The sequence below is a fragment of the Pleuronectes platessa genome, chromosome 3 (assembly GCF_947347685.1).
Source record: "Pleuronectes platessa chromosome 3, fPlePla1.1, whole genome shotgun sequence".
In the NCBI taxonomy this organism is placed as follows: domain Eukaryota; kingdom Metazoa; phylum Chordata; class Actinopteri; order Pleuronectiformes; family Pleuronectidae; genus Pleuronectes; species Pleuronectes platessa.
The window spans coordinates 15084023-15106983 of record NC_070628.1 but is presented as its reverse complement, the minus strand read 5'-3'; the positions used below and the strand labels follow the sequence as shown (position 1 = coordinate 15106983).

The 22961-nt window shown below is 41.5% G+C and overlaps 1 protein-coding gene across 3 annotated transcripts; it reads right to left on the bottom strand.

The window, feature by feature from the left end:
• Positions 1-916: 916 nt before the first annotated feature.
• On the bottom strand, positions 917-19959 carry clockb (clock circadian regulator b). 3 transcript variants are annotated; one of them, XM_053417825.1, is made up of 24 exons: positions 19845-19959; positions 17674-17753; positions 16918-17076; positions 16600-16688; positions 15711-15770; positions 15289-15437; positions 14571-14662; positions 14208-14297; positions 13741-13864; positions 13489-13602; positions 13142-13260; positions 12720-12802; positions 12474-12580; positions 12213-12360; positions 11936-12011; positions 11359-11503; positions 11069-11166; positions 10757-10954; positions 10291-10449; positions 8773-8973; positions 7442-7635; positions 7162-7291; positions 4623-4757; positions 917-4328 (listed from the first exon to the last, which is right to left on the bottom strand). In XM_053417825.1, exons 4-24 carry the CDS (start codon positions 16614-16616, stop codon positions 4029-4031), a joined length of 2739 nt encoding a protein of 912 aa, XP_053273800.1. In that variant the 5' UTR covers positions 16617-16688; positions 16918-17076; positions 17674-17753; positions 19845-19959; the 3' UTR covers positions 917-4028. The 3 variants fall into 3 exon arrangements, with proteins under 3 accessions (XP_053273800.1, XP_053273802.1, XP_053273801.1); XM_053417827.1 differs by having other exon boundaries at positions 4623-4754; XM_053417826.1 differs by lacking the exon at positions 19845-19959 and adding an exon at positions 19379-19551.
• Positions 19960-22961: the final 3002 nt, after the last annotated feature.

The following is a 22961-nucleotide window of genomic DNA, read 5'->3' as shown; positions in this document are numbered from 1 at the left end:
AACCCAAAGCATCTTGAGGTCATAAATTCCGCCTCCTCCATGTTAGTGGATGGGATCTCCACCAAACTAAAAAGTCAAATTTAAAATCAGAATAATCAGAATAATTTTAGGTAGTTCGCACTGATGCTGGTTCAAGTGCTGTTTTTCCAGTAAGTTTGCTTTTAATCGGTTATTTGATGCTATAAAAAGAAGGGGACATTTGACATAGACAGTTGAGACAGACTCACCAAGTACCTCGCTCACCCGACTCCATCCATTGCTACTGTGCAGACTCTGGCTCCAAATGTGCACATGGTCGCCTTCGTATCTGGAAGGTTTTGGCTTCATTTCTCGATAGTGGGAGGTAGCGGCGAAACAGCGTTCATCTTTATAGACACCATCTTGAGAATTCACGCTGTCTCAGGAACACCATGAGGGAATCGGGTGAAGTGTTCACTTTGGATTCAAAGGTCAAAGTTTTGTTAATCAATATTCAACATAAACGGCCTATTTGATAAAATTATGACGTTTTATTTCTTGAAATTCAAGACTTAATCCATGCGAACAATCGATAACATGACCACTAATGAGCTTAAGGCTAATGTCACCGTGATAATAAAAAGAATATGCTAATGTTTAAAAGAAAAGTTCGCCATTTTAGTTTGGTATGTGGATAAGCCTTTGCCTTACAGCACCAGACAAAGCACAGCTGTGCGGATGGCACAAATGAACATACTGACCTGATTACACTCATTTTGTGGACCTGGAAGGACGCCCGCACCAAACTTCATGTAGTCATTCATCAAACAAAGAAAAGAAAATCTTATTACATCCCATCAAACGGTTGGTGGACCGATGTGGAATTCAGTGGAGCCACACCACCAGCTCGGCTTATAGACGCAAGCACAACAGAAAGGCAGCAGACGTGTGTCAGGTATAATATTTGCAACTGTTTTTATTTTCAAAATGACCAAGAGGGGAGGGGGGGGGGATTATAATAATAGCAAACATTTTGCTTCAAAATATTGATTACATTTGACTTTGGGGTAGATAAAGGATCACAGTTCAAGAGCAGAATGAGGGATATACATACAGTACAGGTGAGCATAGCACCGTTTTACACTGAATACTGGTGTACGTAGCTTTGTGTATGTGTACAGAATTATACTAGAACTAGAACTCTTTAGAACCAAATTTGTGTCTTGGAAAAAGTGACCTATGTGGAGGGGCGGGGTCTCGCTTCCTTGTCAGTGTCGTCCCATTTCCAATATCCTACACCTCAAACTCTTTTATTAATTTTTTCATCCCAACCAGATGTTGTCAGAACATTATTCTTGAGAAAAGACAGAAACACAAAGTTGGTGTTGGTGAAACATTCAGGCGTTCCTCTACAATGCAAAGCTTGTAAATAAGATGGTGGTTCAGTGTGGATTCTTGCCGTTAGAGATTTGTTTTTCCACACCCCTGGTTTTTCTTCATCACAAAGCCTGTCATGGGTTCTCCATAAATCAAAAGTTACAACATCCATGAGTCTCTTTAACACACCTTTACATTCTTTGGGCTGGGTATCAGTGACACAAACTATAAAAGGTTTCAACATGACCTGTCAGAGTGATGCTTTCAACACAAACTAGTCTATAGAGGATCTATATATATATATGCTATGTGATGAGTGGAAGACCTGGTTTGAATAGTACGACCCTCAGTTAGAAATCTATTTGTTGTGGAAAAACAGGAGGAGGATTTGACCCTGTACGTCACACATATATTTTTAAACGTTACTATTCTTAGGGCCACTGCTCCAGACTGGTCTGATGTGTAGTTATTGTGATAAGATCTTGTCGAGCAGACAGTAACTGTAAAACAATAACGCTGCCAGTCTTAGCCCGACAGGTGACCAATGCTCTGCATTACTTTACATGCATCCTTTTCCAATCACAGAAACACACACACAGACACACACATTTCCATATGAAAATATACTGGGTTACAGTGACAATTAACATGCACTCATTCTCTCCCACACACTCCCACACACACACACAAACACACACACCCTCCCACACATACGCTACATGCACACACAAACACACGGGTATTCAAGCTGAGCTGTCCCACACATGGGCTTTCAGAACACTGAACCCAACCGGAGAGGAAGTTTCTTGAATATTACAATTATTTCTTTATACTGCAACGCAAGAACTGATTGGCTATCTCCAGGGGAAACCAATGATGACCCCCGAGTGATACAAGAAGAAGAATCAAGAAGAAGACACACTATATTCATACAAACACACACTCACAGGCACACACGCAGATTTAACTACACTGGGAGACAAAACGACACATTCTAAATGCTCCATTACCGACCACTTCACTTCCTCCAATCCAAGGCTTTTCTGTTTGATATGGCTTTACGACTGTAGGGCAGGGGATAAGCCCACTTCCGTTTCATTCCAAACGGACCTGGGTTCAATCCTGCTTTTTTAACTGCTGTTTGAGAACTGAGACATGAGCGAACTGAACTGCATGAGGGTTTCTGAGGCCTAGGAAGAGAGACAGAGGATACAACACTGATAATACAGAAGACCGGCAGAGGTTCGCTGGAGCAACAAAGTCCGCTGAAAAAAAAGAAACTGGTTCTTTTATATTTTTTCTCTACTTTATCTTATCAATAAAAACTGTATATATATATTCTTCCACTCCACTCTTTGGAGAATTCCACCTGCACTTCTACTTAATAACGAAACTATGATGGCTCTAGGAAATCTGGTTCGGATTAGATAACCACGCCCGTCACGGACACTTCTTCCTCTGGTCTCTGCAGAATCACTGTCTAATCCTTCCTGTTCTGGTTCCAGACTGAGGCAGAAGCAAAACTTTCCACATTCCTGAGAATACAAGTACCATCCAGCAACTTCAAAACCATTACTAAGTCATTTATTGTAAGACACGAGGGGCGACAAACGCACACAACCACACACATCCTCATGCACACACACTCACACAAAGATTGTATTCCCAAAAAAACGCACATTATCTCACAGAATCACACCACAGATTACAAACAACTAGGTCTGGACAGTGATTTACTGTACACAGCCACATCAAGTGCTAAAGTTTCAGGAGGTTGAGGATATACTGTTTGTTATGTATAGGGCTCTCTGTTAAAAAATAATCCCTACTATATACACACGCATTAAATCTATTAGGGGTAATATTTTGCTGAAAAATATATACGCCTTTGAATAGTCTGCTCGAGAAAAAAAACTAAAACATAAATCGACTATGTTATTGGCACTTGGAATCACTAAACCCGTTATACGTACAGTGATCATCCCGCAAATAATCCAGTTCAACTGTAATCTTGTTTCTTGCCAAATATAATGTGTGATTACAAAGTTTAAAAAGAGCCATATTGTCTCAGAGACAGTTTAACAACTTTCACAAGAAACCCCAAGCCCGACCATTTTTTAAACAAACTGACAGAACTTTAAAGCCATAATCTGGACTTTTTTTGCTTTTGTTTTCTTAAGAGCCGTGGGGGGAAGAGCAGGGGTTCTTGAAGAGCACATCGTTGCTCCATATTTGACCAGAACAAAGTAAAAATTCAATTTTCAAAAGCGACTAATAAAAGCTTACACAGTTATTCTTTCCATGCAATCATATAAAATACTACATTTCTGTTTCCTGTTAGGCTATACTGGATATTTACACGTTTTCTTTTTTATCATACAGTAAATCTGTACACTTTGAAACACCTTTAAAAAGTCTGTCGTTACCGTGGTGATAAGGTATTCTCAGAATTTTTGTGGGGTTTCCACGGAGACTTGAGTTCCCTCACCGCACCGCCCGAAGTGAGGGAACAGGGGATTGTTGCCATGGTGACAATCCTCAGTGAGTTCCTGGTGGACTCGTTCCTCTTTCCTATGATTCCTTTCTTTCAGTCGGAGGAAGGGAGGGTGACGGTTTTAGGGGAAAAGGAAGTTTGCGGCAGCAGATCTCTCAGCAGTTTCACTTCCCCAGGTTTAAACTGTTTCCTCCAGACTTCACTGGGGTTGGCTGCTCACGCTGTCAGTTCTGTGCGACGATGGAGCTTTCTGCTGTTTCTGGGGCTGTGGTTTTAGCTGCTGCTGGTGCCTCTGGTGGTGAGATTGTTGCTGCTGTTGTTGCCTTTGCTGCTGTTGCTGCTGCTGCTGCTGCTGCTGCTGTTGCTGTTGTTGTTGTTGCTGCTGCTGCTGTGTTTGCTGTTGGTGGGTCGCCTGGGTGAATGTGCCCTGTTGTTGGAGTGGGAAAGCTGCCTGCAGAATCAGCTGGGTGGACTGGTTACTATGAAGAAGACGAGTGCCCTGACAGAACAGTGCAACGATATTAGAATATGAAACAAACAATGCTTTTCATCCGTTCTAATCAATAAAGCCCTTTCTCCCGATGCAAAACACTTACATATATAAACAATTACAAATAAATACAATCAATTCCTAATAAAAGTACATAAATTACATTATTCCTTGTATAGTGGAAACCGCTTATAGTGATCACAGATAGTGATTCACCGTTAATATGGATAAAAAAAACATTGTTTACACTGTATAAAAAGACACTTGTTTAAAGCAATGGTATTTGCTGCCCTCTACTGATACCTGTAGAAATTGCTGTTGTTGTTGCTGTCCCTGCTGGCCGCTCTGAGCCACCATAGCTGTTTGGTTCTGGCCATCAGGCTGACCTTGAGTCGGTTGGGCCGGTTGCAGAGTAAGGGTCTGGGTCTGGCCCGCCTGCTGAAGTGACAAAGAAGTTAACACAGAACAGGACATATAGTCAAAACAAGCAGGACAAATGAATTAAGTTTTGTTTGGAGTATTTATATTCCAAACAAAACTATTTTGGAAAGTTCTTTTTTTTTGCTTTTGGACTCCTTTGGATTGAGGTTCACTGACATCACTAATACTATTGATTATGATGCCACAATCGATTCTCTAAGGACTCAACTTTTGAAGATATTTTTTACAGAAAATATAAATATGTAAAAAAAACTAATTTAACAACATTGCACCTGTGGTCTGTTAATCCTCAGTATTTCGTAGGTTTCAAAGATTTGTGAAAGCTGAAGCCACTTCCAAGAGCAAAACGTTTTCTTTCAAATGTCTTAGTAGCCAAGGAAATAGATTTATCAATTTTTGAACTGCTTTCCGACCATTCAGAGTATCCTACTCCTAGGTTTTCTTATTTAACATAATTAAGCAATTTCTTCTTCTCAATCTCAAATACCACTATGATAGTAGTTTCAGGGAGGGGGAGGGGGGGGGACGTGAGATTGAACTGGGATGGTTAGTTTCCATCGTTCAGTCTGACTGATATTGGACTGAGTTTAGCACAAAGATCCAAGATCATAGCTCTATAGCACGGGTGTCCAAACTACGGCCCGCGGGCCATCTGCGGCCCGCCATCCATTTTAAATTGGCCTGCCTATTTTTTTTAAACTAACAATTTGGTAGCACTTAAATGGCAGTTACCTATAGCACTTTGTAGTTTTGCTCTATTTTTGAAGAAATTGTACTTTCTTGATTCTTGTTGTTCTGGGTTTGTTCTGGGGAGAGCGGGGTAATGTGAGAATTTTTTACATTTGCTCCCCTCTAGGCGAGGTAAATTAAGCACATTTATGATTATTTTGATACATGTGATCTCTTGCACACCCTAGCTTACCTGCACATTGTTTCTCTGTCCAATTGGCAGGGACAGGGATATTGTTTTTCTCTGCGTATTCAAATGCCAGTTCACTGGAGCAAGGCCATGGAACTGGTCAGCTAGTTGTTTCAAGTGTTTGGCAAGCTCCTCCTCCATCTCATCTGTGAATATTCTCTTTACCTCAGCTATTGCACCCCAGGCTACTGGTTTTACTTCCCCTTTCTATTTTTTCTTTATGAATCTTTTGAGGGTTGTCTTGTCAATATTTCTATCCCTTCCAGCTTTTCTTAAGGACTTCTTTCCTTGCATGACCTCAGCGGCTACACTCTCCATCTCTGGGAGGGGTGATTGGCCCCAGGTTGTCTTCCTGGTGTAGTTTCTTGGCATGATGGCTTTTCTACAATGTTTATGGCATTAAAAATAAAACATATGTAATGTAATATAACACTAGAATATGTTTAAGAATAAACTTAACTTGTGCTACATGTCTCACTTTACCCCACGGCATTTGTCCCACTTTACCCCATAGCCATCATTTTAGAAAAAACAACATCTTTTGCTAATCTTCAGCTAGCATCAATCACATGGTTTTATATGTTTGAAGTTCATCAACATGTATGATAAAAGTTTTTCTACCTGGATCAATTTTTTTGTACACAACAGTTGATTAAGTTCAAAGCAAGAAAATTGACTTTGTGAAAAAACATTCTAACCACAGCACCAACTTCTCCCTCATGGCAAGGGTGGCATGGGAGTGGCTTGAAAACATAATGATCACATGACCACAAATGTGTTCTGTTGCCTAGATACAGGGGGTGTCTCACATTACCCCGCTCTCCCCTACCCTTGAATGCACTGATTGTAAATCGCCTTGGATAAAAGCGTCAGCTAAATGAACTGTAATGTAATAGACTATGGCCCACTGTGTTGTACTTCTCAGTTTTGACACTAGGTGGCACCCAACTCACCCCTGACCTGCCAGCTGTACCCTCAGAAGCCGCCCCCCCCCCCCCTAAGCGACGCGATTGAGGTGCACTGTCAACAGCCCGCTCCAGGGCAGAGGGGCGTGGCGGCGTGAGTGGCCAAGACCTTCACATATTTTCTGTATGTGGCCCTCGGGATGAAAAGTTTGGACACCCATGCTCTATAGATTCTATATCAGCTGATGATGCAGTCGTCATCATGGGCCAGTGCATCCATCATGCTCTCAATGCATGAGTGTCATCGCAGTATTTACTTCTACAGCAATCGGACCAATTACTTCACAGATCAGTCGTGTCCTAACCTCAACTCTGGGACTTCATTTGGAAATTGTAGTTTAAAGGTGAAAACAGTTTATCAAGTGTGCACATTATCACGTCAAGTTTGTTAGAGATCCTATTCTTAGCATGAGAAGGGACTTGCACACAAAATGGGAAAGATGCGTAGGCAACAGTTATAAGTGAGGCCCCGGATCTGTTTCGTCAGTTCCTCGGTGAGTCATGGCTTTGTTCTTACCGGTTGCCCACCAAAGGGGTTGTATGCGGTTACCACCTGTCCCATGAACATGGAAGTGGGCACCATGACTGCCCCACATGCCATTGGAGCCGTCACCAGCTTGGTCACCAGCTGCTGCGCTGATGGGAACCTGGAGCGAGTAAGAAGGAAAAAAAAAAACAATAACAAACAATGCATTTCAGCATCCACAAATGATACAGCATGTTAAATATTCTGGTTAACAGCTTAGTTATTAAGGAGCAGTTTGTCTCTGTATCAGCGGTGCTTCTCATCTTCATACCGTATCTGTCGGTCCTGTGTGAAGGTGGCCACGGTTGTGCCCTGTGGTGTGTTGTTCTGCGGCAGGCTGGTGCTGATCTGCAGCACGTTGGGCTGCCCGGGCTGGGAAATCATCATGGTGTTGTACAGTGGGGCAGATACAGAGCCCTGGGTCTGGGGCTGAGCCTGGGCAGGTTGCTGGGGCTGACGTTGTGGCTGCAGATGAGCAAAGTGGAGAAGATTGGAAGGACATGACATGAATTTTTTATAAATATTTTGGAATTACTGCAGTTTTCCCTGTTGGATTTCAACAGTCCAATTCAAAAACACAGTTAAAAGCGTATTTGTTCATATAAATTAACAACCCTTATATTCAATCCCAAGCCATTAGACACGTTTATTCAATGCTGATTAAGCCAAACGGTGTCAGGTAAATTGCAGAGTTTTATATCTGGTCCGTAATCACATTCCTGTGCTCAACTCCTAGTAGGGATGTATTTCATATGAAAGAGTAATGATTGGTTTGCCAGAGCTGAAGAGGGGAGCAATCGTAGTGATGGAGATGGAGTAAGCTAACTAGGAGCATGGTGAAGGTTTTCAGAGGAATATATAGGAAACATGTGGACGACCACCGATTTCCTCATTAGAGAGTCCTGTTTGTGTAATTATTTTCACTGCTAGAAGGGGGAGACAAATGTGCTGCTATGCCAGTTTAAAATACATAAAGCACAAAACAAAACGAATAGTATACAGTGAATAAAATTAATTGAGGTCAAAAATCCAGAAATATCATCACATTGTTTCAATCTACAGTAGCAAAGTCTATGCAATAGACAATAGGAAGGAAAAGGTTTTACTGCAGCCGTGCCAAGAAGACAAAGACGACCCATATCTGGCTTACTCTATAAATATTTTTGTAAAAATAGAGCATACAGGGTAAGGTCAAACACGACTATGAATGCTTTACAAGACTTGGATGTCCCTGTGAGTGTCCTATGAGCCTCTCACATGATTAAACACACAGCATCCCCTGTGGCACTTCCTTCTACAACTCTACAAAACAGTACTGTCTCTATATCTTCAGACAATCTCCACATAAATGTGACCAACACTACTGATCGAAGAGGACCTTGAATTTAGCAAATTTTAAGGAAAAAGATACAAATACAGTCTGGATATTTTGTTCTGACCTGAAATAGCATAAAGAAAAGAGTATCCCTATGTGTGCTCTGTGTGTGTGTGCTCTGTGTGTGTGTGTGTGTGTGTGTTTTTGTGAGTGAGTGAGTGAGTGAGTGAGTGAGTGCGTGCGTGTGCGTGTGCGTGTGCGTCTGTCTGTCTGTCTGTCAGTCCTACCTGTGTGAGGGTGTTGGTCGGATGCTGTAAGCTCTGCTGGGGGGCAGGCGCCTGCTGCTGAATGGTGAGCTGCTGAGTTCCCGATTGGATGGGGTTAATCATCGTTTGCTGGACCTGATTGGTCAAAGAAGTTGTTTGTTGGACCGTCCCCACCTGAGGGAGCTGCACGTTCATCGCTCCACCCTGCTGCTGCAGCAACATCTGTCGAGATCAAATGAAACACCCTCAGTGGTCCGTGTGTGTATACATAATGCATGATTGCAGTCCTGATCTAGGTCCTGGTAAGCTAGCTACAATTCAACAGGAAAGAACTAAACAAGATACACTGACTGATATTTTTTAAAAGAGACACAGAATGCCAGTTTTGTTCAAGTAAGTGATTACTTATAATTTTGAAAACAATCATGGGGAGAAACACAAATGTCGCTGCTGAGCTTGTGATTGCTTTGAAAAGAGGAATTACTTTTAAAAAAAAGGTAGGTATGTAGTTATGCTGACAGTAAAGTAAAAAGTAAACTTTACACTAAACTGAAGTAGCTCTCTGGTTTATTATTTCAACCAAAAGGGTTATGTTTTCATTGTCTGTTTATCTGTCTGTTTGTAAAAACTACTGGACCACGTTCTTGAAAAAGGTGTCAGGAAAAGAACCTGTACACTTTTGGTGTATTAATTTTGAATGGGGGGGGTCCGAAAATTTATTTTCCACTTTTTATTTTATTATTTTCTCTAAAAAATTTGTGGGAATTTCTCAAGAAATACGGTGGATATATTTGTGTGAAAAAATCCGTCACGGGTAGTGGCCATTATCTATGATGCACTGATGCATTTCATTCAGTTGCTGTATAGTTTCAAATCCTTCTTTCAACTATATTAGAAAAATTATGTTTTGTTATGTTAGCAGTTGGCAGAGAATGTCTGTGTACATGGTATCTGAGTAGGTATCTGATTGCAAATATAATATAGTTATAAGACATATGAGCTTTCTAAATGCCCTTCTAGTTATTTGAAAAGTGCTGGTATGCATGGTTACAAGCATACATTAATAATGCTTCTTGCTCACTGTCTTGACTAATGCAGGAGTCATGAGCCTCCTAGTCTTTGACTCAGCCATAGATATTTCATCCAGCAGCTAATACTAGCTGGAAGCCTCGTGCCAGTGGAGTAGTGGAGCCAGAAGCGTGTTCGTGTATCGGTTTACAGTCCCGAGATCCCACCCCTCCCTTTGGCCTCTTCTGATTGGTTGGAAGGGCGAAGCTTACTCAAAAACCTTAGAGGGGAATATCTCTGTCCAGCTGCCAGGGTGTTAATGAGTCTGAGTCACTGACGCCTCTGACAGCAGCTCTGCACAATAACTTGTGAATAAGTTATGAGCAAATGCTAAAGAGCATATGTCAACTAAAGAAATAATGAATAAACCTACATTGACATAAACATGACCTGAATTAAATGCGTTGAAGGCCACAATTTGACATTCTGAAATGCTGCTGCCTTGACAGCCATCATATGTCTATATCTCACCTGAATGCCCTGTCCCTGGACTCTCTGCAGCTGATCTTGAATGTGTTGGAGTTCCTCTTGCTGCCTCTGGATGTTGGACTGGATCAATCTGGTCCTCTGCTCCAGCTGTTCCTTTAGGTGCTGGATGGCGTTCACCTGCGCCGTGAATTCCATCACCGGCTGTGGGTGGAGAGGAAAAAAAGAGCAGGTTAGATACTGTCATGGGAATTTCACAATACTTCAGGGGTATCACCTGTGTGTGTGTGGAGTAAGCAGCAACTGGTGATGTTCAACACTTGGTAACGAACAGGTATCAAACTCCACAGCAGGGCTGCAGTTAATGATGATTATTGTTGATTAACCTGCTTATTATTGTCATACATTGATTTATAATGGAAACTTTTAATCAATCCACATATTGTTTCTGCTCAACACCACATTTTGTAATTATAGTAGCCAAACAGTCATTTAGTGCCATCATTCTCACCTGTACGTTTGTCTGTAGCTGCTGTGGTTGCTGTTGTTGTTGCTGCTGTTGTTGTTGTTGCTGTTGCTGTTGTTGTTGTTGTTGTTGCTGCTGCTGCTGCCGTTGTTGTTGTTGTTGTTGTTGTTGCTGCTGCTGCTGTTGTTGTTGAGTGATCATGCTTGGAGTCACACTCTGGCCTGTGGTCTGAGAGCTCATCGACTGTAAATACACACATGATCAACAGTGTTATGACAAATCTGATGTATAAATTCACCTAAACCCCATTGCATTGTGTTTGCTATTTGTAACTGCTTTAAGCCTATGAAATCTCACCTGGCTGCTGATGGACGAGCGACGCTGTGAAGTCATCTCCATGGTGGAGGCGAGTGACTGCCGAGGAGGTGTGGCGGTGTCCATGTGTAGCTTGGAGGCTGCAGAGAAAGAATCGCTGATGAGCTTCAGTCCTTATCAGAACTCGCTGACCATATCATCTTATTACAGAGCCTCGACATCCAAATAAACTGGAATGAGCACAGCTAACTGATTGGCCAATAGCTCCTCTTAAGAATATAAGTCTAAAGTTTTATGTATGTAAATTCAAAGCAGGGTGTGTCTGTCCTTACAAGTGCAAGTGTTGTCTGAGACATGCGTCGAGGACTTATGGGAACTCTGCGAGGAGCTTGAGGGTGATGGGCTGCGGTCAAATCGCTCCAGAGCCTTCTTGAGGCTTGATGTATTCACCTGTGACTCTGAGCCAGAGTCTTGACTCTAAACACAGACAAGCAGAGGAAAAATGGACATGATGGCTGATCCTTTCAAAACAAAAATCAGACTTAATGTAGTTGGAAATGACAAAACTGATTGGTGTATTGAGCAAAAGATCACTAAATCTAATCAAAGCAAAACCACATTCGTAAATAAACTGCCCGAGCTTTGGCCTGATATCCTAACAATACATACTCCTGAATAGTTATTAGATGGACCAGAAAAATATGTCATTTGCTGCATTCAAGGCCAAAGGGAGATCCACATTCAGTGATATATTTGTTGGGGGGCTTTTTACATTAGAAAGCTCAAACAACAAATCTATATAATTTTTTTTTATAAATATCATATATCTTTTTCTTGTTTATTGTTATTAAATAATACGGATAATGTATTTCTGAAAAGTATAGGTGATTTCTGGTAGTAATTTCTCACCTTATCCATAGTGACATCTGTGGTCGTCTCCTCAATACCCAGCTCCCTGCGCTGTTCTGCCCGCACTTCTGCATAGCTGCAGTTTGGACAAAAAAGGGAGGTTAGAGACAGATATGGAAACAGTGTTCTGTTGAGTGACAATTTAGAAATGCTGCATCACAAGTCAACAGATCATAAAAGTAGATAATGGTCTGAAAATATCTAATCATAGCAACAACAAAAAAATTGATAAATGTCCTAAAACAAGGGAAGATGAGGCTGGATTCAGCTGCAGTACCTGACAACTGTGTGTGTGCAGACAATAAACTCAGGTCTAGAGTTCCACTGGTGATAGGTGATGTAGTAATGTGTCTGCAGCCAGATCCACTGTTGACCTTTAGTCAGGAAACGGTAGTAGCAAGACTTTCCTTTACCGTACTGCATCACTGAACAGGAGAGAGACGCAGGTGTACGAGAGCAGAGGTGTTAGTGACAACAAGCAGAGAAAGGCTTTGACAAAGACTTTAAAAAAAAGAATTAAATAAATAGGAGCCCTCACAGTGTTCGTGACACTTTGCTAGCGTCTCCAGGTCATCCACATGGTAATAGTCATACCCTGATGTTCCCAGAACCTCGAAAGGAAGGTAACCAATGATTGGGGGAGCTCTGAAGAAGAGAAGGCAACATTATATGACAATATCTGATAGAAATACATATCATGTAAATACAATGTTCATCGTTCAAATTTGCCAAACTGTAGTAAATATAGAGATAACATGTGGCAGGCGTTTGATTGTATGTTTACCTGTGGTCTAATAAGAGGAACTTCCATTCTAAACTGTGCCTAGACGTGAATTCTTCATTGGGCTCCTCCACTGTACACATCTCCTGCAAATTGAAAAACCAAATAGAATCAACATCTCGCAGTTGTTTGCCTCAACAAACCGATTTTTCAGTTTACTTCCATGTCTGTTCACATTCTTATAATAAATGCAGTGAAGACATTGAAATAATAAAGTAAATTAAGAATAAATGAATATAATGTAACAAATCTGATCATTTTATCTTTGAGGTCAAGTTCACAAGAGTGAAAGGATGGATCACCTTAAAACATAATGCCTCCAGCTTTGTCTAACGCAGTCACAGAGGCATAAAACCAGAGCAGGAACATTAGATAATATTAGGTTATGACTATGTGATTTCCCATTAGTGTGTGTGCGTGGGTACCTTAATAAACTGTGGTTTGGCCAGACGAACAGTGGCTACAAAGCACACTTGGTCATCAAAAGCAGGTTTTAGCGACCGCTGTAAGACTCCTGCCAGACCGTTCCTCTTCACGTTGGGAACTTCAACAACAGAGAACACAGTCAGGGATTAAACTGTTTAATGTGGTTCTGTGTGCCTTCATTGGTAAGACATGGAATGCATGCTTGTTATGCAAACCAGCCATGATATACATATTTTAACTTTGAATTAATTGTCAACTGACTTTTCAAGTCTTTTACATGATCTCACATTTCATACCAATTGATTAATGACTACAACTAAAGATGGCCGCCTTTTACTTGACTTACTGTTGTTGAGTGACTTGAAGTTGCCGATGAACTTAACATATTCATAGATGGGGGGTTCTTTGGGGTCAATGGCCCCACGCAGCATATGGCAGCAGAACTCCATTTGATTCTTAGCTAGAGGAAACAAATTTAAGAAGTTACAAAAACAAATGTTTCAAGGAGCAAGAAGGAAATTGAAACAAAACAAACTGGGCAGTATTTTTTTAATTTTTAACTGAGGCTCTAAGAATTAAAGTGATGAGTGTTACTGACTCTTCAGGTAATCGGGGTTAACGCTCTCGGAGGGGTCACCGGGGTGCGTGGACAGAGCCTTGTACACATCGGAGTGTTCACCAACTGGCAGGAAGTTTAACAGGTTCTGGTCCACCAAGTCCGCCTATGGAACACACACACACATGCATGAGAACGAAGATGAACAAATCAGGAGAAAGATCAAACCCCATTCAGCACACTGTCATGTTGCTTCCTTTTATGATGTCTATGAAAAAAACTCTCAGGGATACATGTGGACCCGTGGACTTTATCTGAACTCGCAGAGTCATGCCAAGGCTAAGAGTGCTGACTAAAGTTCCCCAAGCTGTATAACACTGTCATTTATCTCTACATAATTAACACACACGCCTTTCTGCCTTGTAAAATCTGAACAAGCTTGTTCTACAATGACCTAAATTAGTACTACATCCTGTACCTGGTGAAAGATAAGATTCTCTGTTACTCACCGGTAGGTGCTCTAGTAGGGAAGTGACACTCTCCGAGACGTAGAGGATATTTCCATCAGTCATCATTGCTATAAAGAACCCGTCCAGAGCCTATTATTGTAAGACAAGATGAAAAAGTGGGTGATATGTTGGTCTACAGCAAGAGAATACATAAAAGATGAAGGCTGTCATAACTTTGACTTTGATTAAATTGAATCATATTTATATATGTAATTCCAAAGAAAATGAAGCTGGAAAAAAAAAAATGATTAATAAAAAGCTACATGTATTTGCTCAGGTGAGTTAGAACTGAAATTCAGCTGTAATGAAACAGTGGAAATATGTTGTTTCCAGGTATACTTTGAAAATTGTGAGATTTCTGACCTCCAGCATGAGCTGTGTGAACTCTTCATTGCTGAGAAATGGAGGCTTCCAGTCCTGCCTGATCTCACTCGACTCCGACTGAGCTGCGATCTCTGAGGAAGGAGAGATAGAGAGAGGAAAAACTTAAAGAAATAATAAAATACAAGTCTTGCAGGGAAATTATGCGAAAAAACATGATGGCTCAACACAAAAAGAAAGCAGGCATAAAACATGGGACAACATGATGTAAAAATGTATAATTAAAGGATAATTGAATCCACAAGGTCAAAACACGGCAGTTAAACACAACCTCAGATCATAGTGCACCAGAGCAGTTGCAGCTGTCTGGTAATTAACATGTGCAGCAATAACAGCAGTAACTCATGTGATGTAATTAAATATTTCAACAAGTTATCCTTGTATTCAGGAGGCGCTCAGAAAGGATTATGAGACGAGAGACAATGAGAGGATGTCGACGTAAAGCAGCACATATGCAAAATCAAAGAATGGTAAGATTATAAATAACACAAATATAATACGTCAACAATACACAGTGAGGATGTTCAACTTAATTTAAGAGTAAAGTACACACTGCAAGTTTATTGGTGTAAACAAGCCCGAACAGCAGTGTTCATGAAATGTGAATGGCAAAGCTAAATATAAGACCAAAAATGTCCACCCAGCGAGGTGCTCAACATAAACATAGGAAGTGAAGGTGAGGGTGGTAGAAAACCCTGACCTTTGTGTTTACACAGGAAGTCGATGCTTTTCTGCAGGATGGTGGACTTGTCCATCTTCCTGGTGTTGCCCGGCAACATCGTGCCGAGTTCCTTGATGAGGACATTGAACTGGTCTCTCCGCTTCTTCTCCGACTTGTTACGGGACACGCTGCAATCCAAAGCACAGTGTGGAATTAGACTCACAATGGTTTGTTTTTGTTCTGTCTTTTGGCAGATTAAGTGACACACCATGCTTGAAAAGGAGCCAGTGTACCCACATTGTCACGTGAACCTGGAAACAATGAGGTTAGAAATACTCATGTTTAAATATAGTCTAGGTCTGGTCATGACACAAAGCTTTAAATACCATGTAATGCTAAACAGAATGATGGGTGTATTGGTCTGAGGTCCATTCTTCACTAGTTGTCTGTATCTATCTCACCGTTTTGCTTTGTCTTTTTCATCTTCTTCCATCAACCCATCAAAGATGCTACAATCATCCCTAGAGGAGAGAAAAGAATACACAGACATTTCAGAGTTTACCACATGAGCACATGTGTCGGCAGTTTGAAAGCAGATATGCATTGTTAATAATAGTTAATGATGGATGTTGGCAAAAAGAGGATTCCTACATGCCAGGAGCAGGGTTTATTTTTGGGTCACACAAAAAATAGGAGTGAGGCAGACAGAGAGAGAGAGAGTGGGAAGGAATGTGTTTTGCTTGCCAAGGAGGTTACGAGTGCTTTCGTGCAACAAGGCGTGTTCTTGCTTACGTTTCAGTTAATGTAGGTCAATGCAAACTCTTTGAAGTGTACGGATTCAGACTATAATTTAACATATTGCACATTTTGAAACGGTATCGCACAATAAATCAGATTTGCTCTTGGGGCATGTTGTATTTAACAATAACTGACAAACTCACAACTTGACATATTTTGTCTATATGCATTCATTTTATGATAAATTGCAATAAACTCCTTAGTGGCCACTTTATCAGTCGCTATCTAACAAAATCCAATAAACCTGACTACAATAGAGACCATTTTTATGATGCCTATAATACTCAGTGACAACTACTCATAGTTGTTAACTCAACTACATGTTACAGCTCCAGATCTACCCCTCTCCCACCATGTATGTAAATAGGTAGGTCAACACTTTGTAAAACCACTCTCAATATAATGCTCAATACAAAACAAACTTTCTGTAGTCACAGAAAAAACAAACCTTGTAAAAGTAGAATTGAAACTGCATTAACTTGGACTTTAAGTGGCTACTGCGTGCAATGTGTGTGTGTGTGTGTGTGTGTGTGTGTGTATTTCATTGCATACCCTACGCTTGATGTCATTGTGGCTGCTGATCAGGGCTGTGGTTGGAGTGAATTGCTCTTTAAGCGTGAGGTAGGCATTTGGAAGATCACCTGGAGAGAAAGAAAAACAAGTATTCTATTAGTGCCCACCATGACATATAGTACAATTCAGTCGACTAAAAACATGAATGAGTGAATAGCTTGGCAGACAGGCAATTTATATAACATATGTTGCAACTTGTGTTAGTGATAATGTGTTAAAAATTGTGTAGTTTTATTTACTCAGTTAGAAAACACAGCTTGGCATGTGTGAATGGAAGTGTGTGAGGTTATTTCTCACCCCACTGCAGCTTATGCACGTGACCAGTTAACGTCTTTTCTCAGGGGTCATAAAAAGGGTTTGGGGTCAAAGCTGTGTCCACAGTCAAGACTGGCGTTAAGGTCATTGGGGTCAAGAGGGGGGGTCGGACCATAGGAGAGACATAGTGGTGAACTAAACCTGTGGGAGAAATCAGAGAAGAAAGTGCAATCACATTAGGTCATTGGGTTCATTCTGGGCACAGCTTTTAGAATTGTTCTCATCATCCATCTAAAGCTATGAGCTGTAACTGCAGCTAACAAAGTAGAAATTCCATAAATTAAAAGATCCTATACAGGAAAGAAAACACCGGAAATGAACGGATGAACTCAATAAACCTTCAGAGACCTTTCACACACACCTTTTCCCTTCAGTTTCACGTCTAGTACTCACTTACAATACCAGTTGATCTAGTTTGTCAATTATCATTAAATGGAGCACACCGCAAGAGATCATCTGATAATTAAATCTGTTTCCCAAACAAGCTACCACACAATGCAGTAGATGATCACATTTAAAACAACCAATGACAATTTTACTGTTTAAATGATGTATTTAGCTATACAATTTTTACATGTACTTTATTTGTGAACAACTTAAATAAAAAATCAAATCATGAATAACTAATTAACTAGATCTTGTAAATTAATACAGTTGAAAGTGTGAACAAGTTATTATGATGCATTATTAGCATTGGTAAGACTAAAAAAAATGGTGATTAAATGTGTTTCGACTTACTTCCTCAGAGGACTCCTTGCACGTGAAGGCAGCCGTTCTTCCTGGCACTAAGAAACCCTCACGTGTAAGCCACACCTCACCTGCAACATGAAAAAAACCATGGACTAACAAACATGCCACTCAGCCCGTGTCCACTGTTTACCATGCAAGCAAATTCTGGAGGCCAACAGGGAACGTGTTCATTGCTGCAAGTTAAAAACAGGCTAAAGGCTGCAACCCACCAAAAAAAGTATTAGAAAATGCCCATCAATAAAATAAAATAAAAGATATTTGTATAACATAAGATTTCAACTGAATCTTATGGAGTGGGCAATCAATTGTTTGGGTGAAAAAATTTCTCATAATTGCGAAAATTATTCATAAAAATCCCTTCACCTCAAGATGAGGTTTGACAGCCAGTCCACAACAACAATACAAAAAATGTACAATAACAAACAACAGAGAAAATCCTCACACGTGTATAAGTGGAAGCAGTGCATTGTTTGTTTGCTGGACAATAAATGCTGAAACAACAGCATTTGCAGATTAGTGGTTGAATCATTGGCTAATTGTTCAAGCTCTATTATTGACATTTATTAATAAGCATTTTCTCAACAACCTATCATTTCGTCTATGATGAAAAATGCCCGTGGCGGTTGGCAAGAGCCCAATGTGACATCTTCCCCATGCTGCAGAGAGTACATCCAGTAAAGGTAAATATGAATGCGAAATTTCTCTCCATCTTATTCAAATCTCTCCATTTTGACAATCTAGGAAATGTGTAGTATTGAATCAAATCAACCAAATATACTTTACTGTGCCCATGTGGAAACTGTTCTTGGGCCAATGTTCTAAAGCAGCTGTAGAACAGTACATTGTACAACAAACAACACAACACCAGGAGACATGTTGTCATTGTGGACGGTCTGAAAGTGCTGTACCCCAAAGTTGTCAGGCAGTCCCTGACACTGGTGGGACAGCAGAGCACCACCTGGATCACACCTTGTCCCACTGAAGCCACATATAAGAGGATGTAGCAGTAAGATATGACTGTGGTCAGGAAGGTCACAGTGGGAAGAGTAAAACCTCTGATTGCACGATCAAACTTAATGCACCAGGGTTCATGTGAGACAGCAGTGACCCTCAGGTGCAGATGCTGCTCTGAAGCCTCCAGCAGCCTTTGACCTGCAGCCATTTACTCCTGATGGCCAATAAGTGAAGCCTCATTAGCCTGGGCTCCTTCCCTGAGCGACTCTCCCCCACTGTACGCCATTGTCAATGAATCAACACTGGTGTGGGCAACATGGCCCCGTGGACACGGCGTCATGCATCACCCCCGAAACACAACACAACAACAAGCTCGGGACAAATGCACGGGAACATGTTTTTAACGTTTAAATGCCACAAGTGTTAGTTATACAACCGAGGTAGAGGCAGCCCATGGAGTTAGCTCGCAAGCTAACTAAGCCTGCTACCGGGAGAAAAAAACTGCTCGTTTCACTCACGAGATTTAACCCGCGCCGCTCTCGGTCTCTGACAAACGGCGAACGACGCTGTGACGAGCCGTAAACCCTTTCACCTTTACTACAGCAAACAGTAGAGTGTGTGTGTGTGTGTGTGTGTGTGTATACGTGCGTGCGTGTGTGTATATGTGTAGGCTAATACGGAGCATCGAGCTGTCACGCAACAACTGACATTGAGGAGAAAATAATCGGTGAATTATTACCGTCGCTCCTCCGGTACCGAGCAGCTCCGCGGCGGGAGAGACACCGAGGCTAGCGTCCGGCAGAGTCCGACAAAAACGCGAATATCTGCGGAGGAGAAGCGTCCAAACCCAGCGATGGTGGAAACATTTTCGCGGCAGATGTATATACACACACATACACACACACTGTGACAGGGGTGCGCGCGCACACGCTCGCCCACTTGCACACCCACACACACACACACTGGGCTGCTCCGAATGTGGGTCACTGGGCCTTGCTCTCCCTCGAGCGTGCGGAAACAGTCCCGAAGCCTCCGCTGCACTCCGACCGCTTCCGCACGGCTACAGAAAAACACACACACCGTTCGCCGAGCACCGCGCGCCCCCCGGACAGTTGCACGACCGCTGCCCCCCCCCCCTCGCGGGGCTCCGAGAAAAGAGATCGCTGCCTTTTGAATGAGCTACAGTGGGTTCGTGTTTTACTTACTGGAGCAGTGCAGGCGGTGGGGGCCAGGAGGACTCCGGGGGCTGGGGAGAAAAACAGGAGGCCTACTTCACAGTGCGCCGTACTGTCATGCGCAATGGAGACAGTAGGACGCACTATTTTGCAAGTACAGTAGTAGCAGCAGCAGCAGCGGGGAGAGGAGCTCCAGAGACAGGGGGAGAGGTGGGAAGTGGATCCGCGGGCTGAGATGTGTGTTTCTGGGGCTTGTTCCCGTCTGACCTGCTCCACTGACAGCTGTTCTGATGGAGGACGAGAGGCAGATGATACGTGGACACGTTCTTGTTTTTGTCGCGCATTTGATTCACGCTCGCATTTACAATGCTACATTGGATGTGTTCAGCTTCACATCAACATGCATTTTAATCACCCATCATCTTATTTTAAGGGGGAACATGCAGGACTGGTCGCGGTCAGTGTGACATTGGATGGAGGCCATGGGTAGACTGGTGCAGAGCAGGGGGTTGGTGGTGGCCTTGCCTCATGGCAAAGGGGTTTCCCCCTTTTTAATCGACATCCAATCACAAGCCCTACATGTAGTGACGTTTGAGCCATAGTGTCGAGGTTCCCCTGACTTTATATAAGAGATGGACGCATGGATGGATACTCGGTTGAAGGGAGACGTAGGTATCCAGTAGCGCGCAAAACAGTGAAACACAGGAGCATAAGAATGATAAAAGGTCAAAATAGGTCAAGAAAAGGTTCACTGCAGTGAGATGAAAGTCCAGCCACCAGAACTACTACAAACCTGTCACTGTAAGGAAGAATGTTCGAATGGAGATATTGACAATACAGACATTAAGGATAAGGTGATTGGAAGACAGAAGTAACAGTATTGAAGCCAAATATAAATACAGATTTATAGATTATTAACTGCTGTACAAAGTTGTATTGTGGTGCTGTGACCTTAAGGCCTTTTTAATGAGGGATAATGAAATTATATGTTCATTTACTTTGCCCACTTAGCGACCATATTCTTTTTGTAAACCGAACTATGAGAAAAGTAAAATGAAGATGTCAGAAGTACATGAGTAAATAATACATAATATTCATCCCGCTAGAAACAATATCAAGATGTATGGATATTGATAACAAATGTGAATTTACTCTGTTTTATTTAAAAAATGCTTAGCTAGTAAGTGTTGAATGTATAAAAAAGTAAATGACATCTACGTCAAGGTGACATAGAAAAAAAGAAGTGACAGTGGAGTCTGGTCATGAAAGGTAGTAGAGGTATCTAAATTTAAATGAAAACTATTTATACTGTTCATAGGATAACAGGATATGTTGTCAAGGAACATAAATCACATAGTGCCTGCAAAATTAAAGCTCTCGAATACACTACAGTTAAAAGACCAATACTAACAGTTAATTTGCAGGCAATTATAAATTAAATCCCCAAAGATTTAAACAACGCTACTATGTCCGCGATGTAGCCTAACCTAAACCAACTAACTTGACTTCGCACTACGTTACCCATCACTCATGGCACACATATGCAGACCAAACAAGAAACGTATTCCAAGTGTTTTCTTCTCTGGCCAGTGTCTCGGCTCCGAACCGTAGTTGGGAGCTCAGCTCGCTGGTCAGGGCCGGCCCTGGCAATGTTGGCGCCCTAGGCGAGATTTCGAATTGGCGCCCCCCAACATAAACACGCAAACTGTCATGCTTCCCCAAGAACCTTTGGACTGTAAACAGATGCACACACAGGCAGACAAATTTGTAAGCTATAAAAAACAATACAAATATATAATAAAAAATATCAAATATCATGTCGACACAAATAAACATTAATGATGTCCACAATCGGTGTGATTCTTACCTCTATATTGTTCTTTCTTATCCTCCTCTACTTTGCGGTGCTTTCTGAATTGTGCACCTGATAATTTAATCTTTTTTTGATTCATCTTTGACTCTAACCGCAGTCTATCACCGCAGCGTGTACGTCAGGGACACACCTGAGGCGGAAGCGCAAATTCTGTGCGAGCCGCTGCCTGACTGTTCACACAGGGAGCCGTCCAGGAGGATGTTTTAGATGCTGGCTTGCCTGTCCACCGAGCCATGGGTGGTGACATCAGCAAATGTCCCTACTATGCTGCCAAAATTAGTAGGTTTTTATACATCTCTTTGTATGCATCATGCTGCTATGAGGAACTGTTGTGAAGTGAAATGAAACTCCCTTCTTTTTTTTCTGTTCATGCTGAAATAAAGTGGATTCACTTGGTCTGACGTTTTCGATCACATCTTTATAAAACACCTCATTAGCTTCACACTACAAACCCTATGGGGGGAAAATGTTTTTTGAGAGAAGATTCCAGATTCATTCACTAGACTGGCACTCAGTAGAGCTCAACAGAGCCGTATAGGTTCATCTCGGATCCATGCAGCTTCCAAGTTATGAGGTTATTGGTCCAGTAGTTTATTACATAAACCTGTTGACTGACAAATCAGAGATGAAAACATAACCTCCTTAGCAGAGGTAATAAAACCTCCACACATTTATCAAGGAAATGTCACCAACATTAATAATTATTAGAAACACAACAGGAAATTAAAAGTAGAATGAAATGTTTTGAGAATATCTAAATAGTTGACGGGTAATTTTCTGTTGGTGGACTTATCAATTCATTTATTAAAAGCTAATTTCCCCCTGCTACTTAGTCTATAGGGTTTTTATATTGTGTTTTATTTACACTGTATATATTGGTTTATTTTTGTTGTACACTGATTGCTGGTTGTACATCAAATTGCCCTTAAAGGATATCAAAGATTTTCTTTTATGGACAACTTTAGTTAATCACAAGCTGCACAAACCAAGCTAGAGCAGCAGAGGAACCCAGCCGCCAGCAGGGGACAGCCTCAGGACATCACAGCAGACTATGATTCTTGTAAGGCGTCTGAAGACAAGGTTGGAAAAGTACTGGGTTATTCTGTAACAATAGGTTTTTAAAGTATGTTAAATTGTCCAGTATCTAAAAGCCAAAATATAATAGTAACTTTTAAGTAAGGCTGTCAAATATATGTAGTAAAGTAGAAAATATTTTCTCTGAAGTGTTTATCAAAAGCAGCATAAAATGACACGATAATTTGTCCATCCGGTGC

What these genes read in the sequence shown, in the direction of transcription:
- clockb (XM_053417825.1), bottom strand. An exon ending in AGCAAAGTGTCACGAACACT is followed by an intron (nt 12,361 to 12,473) that starts GTGAGGGCTCCT and finishes TCTCCTGTTCAG; the next exon opens with TGATGCAGTACGGTAAAGGA. An exon ending in TCCAGGGACAGGGCATTCAG is followed by an intron (nt 8,974 to 10,290) that starts GTGAGATATAGA and finishes TGATCTCGACAG; the next exon opens with ATGTTGCTGCAGCAGCAGGG.